The following is a 9,401-nucleotide window of genomic DNA, read 5'->3' as shown; positions in this document are numbered from 1 at the left end:
TTTTTTTTTTTTTTTTTGTACCCAGAATCGAACTCATGACCTCAGACTTGCCAAGCAAGTGCTTATGTTGCTGAGCTATATCCCGGGCCCTAGTAGTGCTGAATGTGAAAAGGTTTAGGACTCAGTATTAGTACGGTGTTTGATCTTCCCTTCACATTTCTGGTATCTGTTAGGTGTAACATTTCTGGCTGCTTCAGAGTTACTGTGTGAAGATAGAAACTGGTCATAAAGAGAAGTGTGACAGTTTACTAGCAGTAAAAGTGGTGGTACTAGTTATTTTCATATCCTCCATTATATTTTGAGTTTATAGACACTTAGGGAAACAGTAATTTTTTAAAATAATCATTTCTCTTTTGACTCATTTCATGGCAGCTTGCCATCGAAGCACAGCTCCCTTTGTGGAGCTGTAGTACAGTGAGTACTTTAACCAAGTACAGAGGTGAAAAAGATTGTCAGACATACTAATAGTAATAATTGTGGACCAGTAGTAAGTTCTGGGTTAGTTTGGGTGATGAGCTGGTGGGAGGCTTCCAAGGCACAGAAGCTAAATGAACTGTTCGAGTGAAAATTCTTAGGAAAAGTTTTTGGTTTACTAAAAGAGCCACAAAGAAAGATTTACCTTGGCAAGTATCCAAAATTCACTCTATGCGAGTACTTACTTTGTGTTTGCAGTCTTGCTGTCACTGCTTAAGAAAAGAGGAATGGGAACCCTTTGGTGTGGGAGGGATGAGTGTGTGTTATCTCCGATCTCCAGTTCTCTCAGGGCTCAACACTGTAATTATTTAAATAGTAGGTGTCAAATGGCAAGATAAGAAATATTTGCCTTAAACTTACGGATGGTAATTATTGTGTTTTTATCTTTAACTTTAGTTTTTTGCTCAGGCTGGGCTTCAACTAGCAATCTCATTACAGATGTGCACCCCCATACCCAGCTCTGGTGATCATTTCAGAGAAGAGTAATCCTAGGCAAGGCATTGAACCTGAAGTGCACCTGGAAAGTGCAGCTTCCTATGTGGGAAACATCAGATGTGTAGGCCACAGTGGTCAAAAACGAGAAAGTCGGAGCTGGGTGTAGTGGCATATACGTATAATCCCTACACTAGAGCTGGGGATATAGCTCAGTGGCACATCACCCGCCTGGCAAGCCAAGGTCCTACCCCCCTCCCCTATCCCAGCATTAGGGAGGCTGAGATAAGAAGATTGCCAGTGAGTTTGAGGCCAGCCTGAAGTGCATAGCGAGATGCTGTCTCAAAACAGAAAACAAACAACTGAATGTGAAGTATCAGAGTTTAGAACACCATAGTGGTCTAGCCTTCAGTTTGTATCTTTCCAGGCTGCAGGAGGAGTCACCAGTCTGAACGCTGGCTGGGAAGAGATTAGCCTTCCCTTCAGGGACTGTGAGAAATCGTGGTCCTACAAGCCGAAGGAGGCCACCTTCTTAAATGCGGCCACCTTCGCAAGTGAACCCTGTTTCCCACTTAGAATATCCCTTTCCCCCTTAATCCGGTTTAAGCTTTGCTCCGGTACACTTGGCACAGGTGTTTTTGGGTTTTTTTTTGGCACAGGTATTAACTGACGTTGGTGAGTTACTACATTCCGTATTTCTCATCTCATTGCATTAGCACCATGCTCTCTTAGGCCCCTGTAGACGGCGAGTTTCTTAGACTCTTTCCAGTGGTCTGGAGGGCTTAGAGGAGTACTGGCTGGGCATTTTGTAGAATGTCCCACGTTTGGGTTCATCTGGTTTTTCTGTGGTTCAGCTGTGGTTACAGGGCTTGGGGAGAGAGACCGCAGAGGTCAAGTACCCTTCTCCTCATGTTGTCTCAGGGCAGCGATGTCTTAGCACTGTTGGCGGAGCTTGATGATGTGGTGGGGTTTGTGTTTGTCGGACTTTCTCCCTCTGGGGTGACTCTTTCCTTCCCCTGAGCACTGTCCTCTGTGGATGGAAGTCACTTCCATTCTCACTCATGTATGTTTATTCAGTCATTTGTGCAAGTGTGGACTCATGGATGTTTATATTATGTTTGGGGTTATAATCTAGTATTGTGATTTTGTTGCTCATATTGTTCTAACTTTACTACTCTGTTCTTCCATTCTTGTGTCCCTTTGATATATTCACATTTGTAGGGATCCATTGGGTTCTTGAGAATGAGAGAAAAAATAGACAAGAGACAAAAAGCTGGGGTCAGGCAGAGGTTCTCTCTCCTGAGCGGAGAAGGGGACCTGCCCCGTAGCACTAGAGCATTTATTTACACCCTGGAGAGAGTTAACAAGTTACAGCTGCTTGTTCACGCACTTCAAGGAGCTCCCACGTTTTCAGGCTGGCTTCATCCTGCACTTGTAATTATGTTCCAACTTGAGCGGCTCCCAGCAACATTGGTGTTTGCTTTTGTTTTGAAGACAAGAGGTCCTATTGGTCACTGAAGTGCATGCATAAGGATTAAACTTACTCTTGGGGTTGTCTGTCTAATAACCCAGTGCGGCTGGAGCATGTGTGTATGAGTCATGTGCACTCTCACTTGATGTTGTGTTTCATGTGTGTTTCTTTGCGCTAGACTTAAAAATCACTGTACAAATAAGTTGTCAGTCCACTGGTGCAAGGCTGCACATGCTGGGCTCAAGGGCTATGTCCTTGTTCCTGTCCTGTTGCGCTTAGGGTGGGAAGGAAATATTAAACGAGATAAGAAACAGTAGAGTAGTCAAAAGACTTTTTTTTTTTTTTTCCAAAAGACTGTTCTTAACACTAGGACCAAATGAATGGTATAAGTATTGTAAGATCAACAGGTGTTAAATTATTGATCCCACTGTTCTGTTCCAGTCACATACAAAACCCACTTACATTTCAAGGTTTACCTGCAGGCTGTGAATCTTCCTGAGTTACTTTATGAGTGAGAGGACTTTCATACGCAAGTCACTGCAAGGGCTCCAGGAGTGGTTGGGTTTCGAGGAATGCCCATCCACTTGCAGAATGCCTCTTGCCTCTGGAAATGGAAAGGACTGAAGGCTGTTAGGTCAGCAGCTGGCCTTTCTTGGTTGCTGGCTGAGGAGCCCTATTTCCTCGCAGAAGCCAAGCCAGGAGCGAACCTGTCTGCCCCGGGGAAAGCAGCTCTAGCAGCCATGGGCTCCTGAAGCAGAGCCCCCTTCTCTGGGTGTTTGTGCCAGTGCCATAGCCCCTGTGCCCCTGTCCCTAGCTCCCTCAGACCCTGTTATGGCTTGTATCTGCATGTTCCCCAAAAGCCTCATGTGCTCATAAGTGGGTCTTTTGGGAAAGACCGAATCCATGGGTGTGTGGTTCTGGATTAGCCTGTTGATTGGTTTAGCATAGTCCTGGGAGTGGATGATAGACTTACTGAAGAGGGAAGGCCCACCCTGGGTGTGGGTGGAGCCAACCAGTAGGCTTGTAGCCTGGAATGAATAAAAAGGGAAAGGAGAAGGAAACCTAGCTGCCTCCTCCTGCCTGCCCTGCCGTGGGCTGTTTCTCCCCTGCCATGCAGCCCTGCCAGAGCTGGCCCCTGCAGACTAAAACTTACACAGATTGTGAGCCAAAATAAACCTTCCCAGTGCTGGGGATTTAGCTCAGCGGCAAAGCACCTGCCTGGCAAGTGCAAGGTCGTGAGTTCAGTTCCCGGTGCCGGAGAAAAACCAAAAAAACAAAACAAAAAAACAAAACAAAAAAAACAAAATAAACCTTCCCTTCTTTACCTTGTGGGTGTTGGGTATTTTGTTTCAGAAAGGAGAAAGTAAGACAGACCCTAGAAGAATGTCTAGGGTATTTGTTTTCTGACATGACAGTGGCAATAGAGAAGTTAAGAGTGACAGCTAACATGAGTCCTGTAGAGCTGTCTTGCGCCTGTTTTAAACAAGTGACCACAGCTGAATGGCTTAGAACAACAGACATGTATCCTCAGACTCTGAGCCAAAATCCCCAAGTAAGGTGTTGGCAGGGTACCCCCTCCAGAGGCTCTGGGAAGGACCTTGTCCCGCCCTCCCAGCATCTGCAGCCTTGGGGCAGTGTTACCCAGTCTCTGCCTCATGTCCGTGGCCTTTGCGTCTGTTCATTCTCCTCTCTCCTAGGAGGATGCTTATGATGGGATAGGCAAGTACAATATTAGTGTTGTGGTTGATGCACTGTGTCAGCTTGAGTGTAGGGGCTTGGCTAAGTGACTCAGCAGTTCTGCATCCTGGGGTGAAAAACACACCCCCTTACCCTTCTGGGGTGTTGTTCATTGTGTTAGTTTGATAAGTTTAGAAGGTAACTATGTGGTTCAGCAGGGAGCCCAGCTTACTTTGTATTCATCCTGAGCCTGTGCAAGAGGAGGGCCTGGAGATGGTGTGAGTGCCACACGCCCCCTAGGTGGGGGCAGCCTGCTTACAATATAAGGGAGGAAAGGAGGCTTGTTCTGCCTTCCCCTTGTCCTCTTGCTGCTTTTGCTGTTTTCTGCCACTTTGAAGTGTTGCCCCTGTGCCCTGCCACCCTTCCTTGGAGCCAGCTGATATGGACTGAAATCTCCACAAACTGTGAGCTAAATAAATCTTTCCATCCTTAATTTTGGGCGTTGGGTATTTTGTCTCGGCAATGAGAGAAAAGTAACGGAGACAATTATCTTAGGACCTTTGCTTTATTTTAAAGTAAATAAATGATCCCCTATTTAGCTTTTTCCAAATAGGATAACATTCAGAGGTTCTGGAGATGAGCTAGAATTTAAACATCTTGAGTTTGGGTTTTCCACTCTTCAAACATCATTGTATGTTTTATGATAGTCTGAGTTAATTGTAGCGTTTCTGGCTTTTTTAAAAAAGTGGTGCAGGGGACCAAACCCAGGCAGGCCTCACACACCTTAATCCACATGCTCTGCTCTAGTTCGGTAGGTGGCCTTAGCTTCTGGGGTAATTGAACTCAGGAGATACACATAAAAAGACTACTTTGGTATTGACTGACACATAAAAGAGCATTCACAGCAATATTATTTGCAGTGCTTTTAACATAATAAAAATGTCGTCAGGAATAAAATAGATACGTAGAACATTAGGCAGCAATGGAAAAAGCCTGTGGTGTAGCCTGCAGGGTAGGCAGTGCTTGTACAGCACCGAAGAGCCAAAGCCAGCGTGCACACAAGTCTGCGCAGTGAGTATCAGCAGGTGAGAGTAGTGACAGCAGAGGAGTGAGGGGCTGCTGGGATGGTGGGCACTGTCTTCTCTTTGGGGCTATGATACGTGTCCACTTTATGAAAAGTCACCACATTATAAATAAGCTTTAAGAGGAGGGCGGAGAGACCATAATACAAAATAACCCACAGAGGCGATCTGCACAGTACTAACATACATAAAATGTTACGGAATCAGAAGAACAACCACATCTGAGCAATGACAGAGGATTAAGGGAAAATCATTTTTTTCTAGTTCTTTTTTTGTTTTTTTTTAAGGGAAAATCAGAGAAGTTTATGTGCGAGAGGTAGAGTTAAGAGATCCCAATTCTGTTGACTTTCTGTGGAGTAAGTGTTTCGTTTAAGAGGTGTGATCTCAGTGTACATAAAATAGAGAGTACCTGAGAGATTCCCAGGAAGAAAAACCAGTGGACTGAAACTCATTTGTAATGGATCCAGCTCAAAGAAATGTACAAACATGAAACAGCGCCTTGGGTGACTCTGGTAGGTGAAGAAGCAGATGATGGTGAGATGGTCACTCCTACATGTGATTTATCAGTAGCCAGTGAAGATGTGTGTTGTTGCCCTGACGAATTCAAAGCAGCTTCTTTTCCTAACATTAGTTAAGCCGCCAACCAACGAAGCAGTCCACACTAAACACAGAAAATGGCAGGTTGTCTATTCATAAAGTCCTCTTTCATGAGTGTCTGTACAGTGTGATCAAAAATTAGCCAGGCGTGGTGACACACACCTGTAATCCCAGCACTGGGGAGGCTGAGGCAGGAGGATTGTTGTAAGTTTGAGACGACCCTGAGCTACAAAGTGAGCTCAAGGCCCGTCTGAACTATAGCAAGACCCTGTCTCAGGAAAGACAAAAAAGTGAATGCTGCTGCTAAGTGCCATCCAACAGAAAGGTAGGCTCATAAAAACATTAGTGTGTTCTTATCCAATTTATTCAGCATGGGACATGGTGGCACATGCCTATAATCCCAGCACTTGAGAAGCTGAGGCAGGAAGGTTTCTGAGTTTGAAGTCCACCTGGGATATACATAGTGAATTCAAGACCAGCCTAAACTATATAGTAGGACCCTGTTTCAAAAAAAGAGATAGAAGGTTTTTCTTGGCTCAGTTTTGGAGGTCGTCTGTGGTTGGTTGGCCCTGTTGTTTTGGAACTTTGGCAGGGCAGCACGTGATGGCGGGAGTACATGGTGGAACAAACCTGTGTACCTCCCAGCAGGGACATGGGAACATACACAGCTCCCCTTGGCATCCCACCGTTCGCTTCAAGGGCCCCACCTCTTACATTTTACCACCCTCAGTAGTGTCAAACTGGGGACTGAGCTGCTAAGCACATGGTCTTAGGGGGACGTTCTAGATCCAAACTGCAGTACTACTTACCACAGTAATGCTATTTATGACTTGAATTTGGTTGTGGATTCAGCCCAGGGTCATGCATTGTGTTTTTTCGTGTCTCCAGATGCTCATCTAGAATTCCCCTGCCTTGTTTTCTACCCAACCTTTGACTTGTACTCAGGTTTTCAAAGCGTGTTATGTTCCCTTCTCTGTTGTGTTTATACCACAGTTTATTTCTTTATTTTTTATTTTTTATTTTTATTTTTTTTCCAGTACCGGGAATCGAACTCACGACCTAGTGCTTGCCAGGCAGGCACTGTGCTGCTGAGCTAAATCTCCAGCCCCTATACCACAGTTTATTTATCCATTCGTTAGTTGATCCATATCTGGTCAGTTCCCATGATTTTGGCTTTTGTGGATTACCATGCTTTGGTTTTTTAAAACCGAGTTTTAACCTTCATTGATGATCTTTTTTGCTTGAATCAGTTATTACTATGATGATTATAATTGAAGAAAGTTTTTCTTTGTCACTAAAGTTGTTGATAGAATTCTGTGAAGAAGACTTAAAGCGCTAGTGTATAATTCTTACGTCTGGTGTTAATTTTAGTATGGACATGGGTTTTTATTTAGTGTAAATAATTCATTCTTGTAATTATTGATGGTTATGGTCAGACTGTGCCAAGATTGCCCAGTGGGGTTCTTATCCCGGCCCCTCTTTCCACCTGTGGCTGCAGTTGAAATTTAGTTTTCTGTGGTCTTTTTCTTGACAATAAACTTTCTGGGGTGTGTGTGTGTGTGTGTGTGTGTGTGTGTGTCATTTTTGGTACCAGGAATCAAATTTAGGACCTTACGTTTGCCTGGCAGGTAGGTGCTTGTGCCGCTGAGCTACATCCTGGCCTTAAACTTTCTGTTTTTGTGTTTGAGACAGGTCTCACTTGCTACACAGTTCACACTAGCTATGAACAGACTGTGTAGCCCAGGCTGGCCTCAGACTCATGGCAGTCTCTGCCTTGGCTTCTGGAGTGCTGGGGTTACAGGCATGCACTACCACATATCTCAGCAGTAAACTTATTTTTTGTTGTGTATATTGCTTTGATTCATGTCCTGTTCCTCTTTTTTGTGATTTTGTTTTCATCATTTTGCTTCTTAATTTGCTGTGCTTTTGGACCTGGCTTGGGAAGCCTCAAGTGATGCCTGGGTTGTGGGTGGCTAGAGGGAGTTGCTATCCTAGAGTGAGGGCGCTGCTGGGGAGGGGAATGTGGTGAACATCCCAGAGTACTGGGATAGTTAAGGTCACGGCTGTTTTCTTACATGGAGCTCGTGTTGAGCTGGATAAGTTCTCTAGGGGAATGGAGAGAACAAACCAGTGGCTTCGAGGTGAAATTCCCCCCTTCCTCCCTTCCTTCCTTGGCTTGCATGTTTCCCTTTGAGAACTCCTGTTGCGCGCACACTGTTTATTAATTCTGCTCTCTGAATTCAGGCAAAGTCCTGCGTCTGCCACGTGTGTGGCGTCCACCTGAACCGGCTGCACTCATGCCTCTACTGTGTCTTCTTCGGCTGCTTCACAAAGAAGCATATTCACGAACATGCCAAGGCAAAGCGGCACAACCTAGGTATGTTTTTTTTTCCTCATTCTCTAAACATTACTGTGCTTTTTCTGCCACGTAGTGAGTATGAGGCTCTCATCTTTTTCTTTGAAACACACAGGAACGAGATTGGGCAGATTTGCAAAGAGACCTTACATGCAGTACAGTTGGCCTTGTAGTTCCACATCTGCAGAGTCAGCTAATCTCAGATCAGGTATATTCAGGGAAGAATATTGTGTCTGTACTGAACAGTACAGGCGTTTTTCTCATTCCCTAAGCAGTACAGGGTAACAGTGGTTAACATAGCTTTTACATCGTGTTACCTGTTGTGAGTAATACAGGAACAAAGAATGTGGGAGGGTGTGAACAGATCATGCACAGCTGCCGTTTTATGTAAGGGTATGTGCATTTATATATTTTGGTATTTGTGCGGAATTCTGGGACCAACCTGTTCACCCCGTAGTGAAAGGTACCTCTGTTAAATCATTGACATCACCATGAAGTTGAGTGTATATAGGTGACTTTTACTGCTTTCAGCAGTGGATTTTCATTGTTTTAAAAAACAGGTGTGAAAAACTAGCTTACCATTATGTGACATCAAGGCAAATTTACCTTTCATATACTTAAAAGTTCAAACTTCTCCTGTAGTCTGAAGTTATGTAAGACTTAAGTTTATTATCATTTTACTTTCTGTTATTAAGTAGTACTGTGCTCAGTTAAGTGCTCCTGAGGTCCTGCGTGTCCTTCAGAAACTCACGTTCAGAGGGTCCAAGCCAGAGAACTTGATTTGAAAAATACTTCATGTGGGCCTAGCAATTCCACTGAAAGGTAAATTAGACCTCCTTTCCCAAAATTCTGTAGTCTGATGCTGTCTGGAAAATACAAACCTAAAAAAGTCCTAATTGAAAGCAATACAGCACAAGTTTATAAGTTGCTACAAAAGCCCACGTCTCTTAAAGAGCTTGACACTGTCCATCCACAGTTTTGCCACACAAACACGTGTGGTGTGTTCCTCACGGTGTGTGTTTTAGAGGAGAGAAGTGACTCGAGGCAGACAGGTGTCTGTCTTACGTGATGTGTTTGTGAACCAGGTCTCATGATGTGGCTGTGTGGAAGCTCTTGAACGTTTTTCATGTACCCTTTGCACTGTTCGTATGTGTTTGGAGAAATGACAGTTTTAGTCATTGCCCATATTTTAATTGTAATTGTTTATCACGTGTGTGTATGTATTCTGGATAGAGAAATATTTGCAAATATTCTCCCATTCTCTAAGTAGTTGTTTTTTTTTTTTTTTTTTTTTTTTGGTTTTTCTTGGTTT

General features: G+C 44.1%; 1 protein-coding gene across 1 annotated transcript in view; it reads left to right on the top strand.

Annotated features, from left to right (window-relative positions):
* Window positions 1-7,977: 7,977 nt before the first annotated feature.
* Usp22 (ubiquitin specific peptidase 22) overlaps window positions 7,978-9,401 on the top strand; it is a gene marked incomplete at its 5' end in the record, with an annotated part of 23,162 nt that continues 21,738 nt past the window's right edge. The window contains 1 exon segment of the mRNA XM_013509635.1: window positions 7,978-8,110. Within this exon segment, the coding sequence (XP_013365089.1) occupies window positions 7,978-8,110 (133 nt within the window).

The sequence above is a fragment of the Chinchilla lanigera genome, unplaced genomic scaffold (genome assembly GCF_000276665.1).
Source record: "Chinchilla lanigera isolate Chin_1 unplaced genomic scaffold, ChiLan1.0 scaffold00176, whole genome shotgun sequence".
Lineage (NCBI taxonomy): Eukaryota > Metazoa > Chordata > Mammalia > Rodentia > Chinchillidae > Chinchilla > Chinchilla lanigera.
This window is presented reverse-complemented; position numbering and strand designations above follow the sequence as displayed.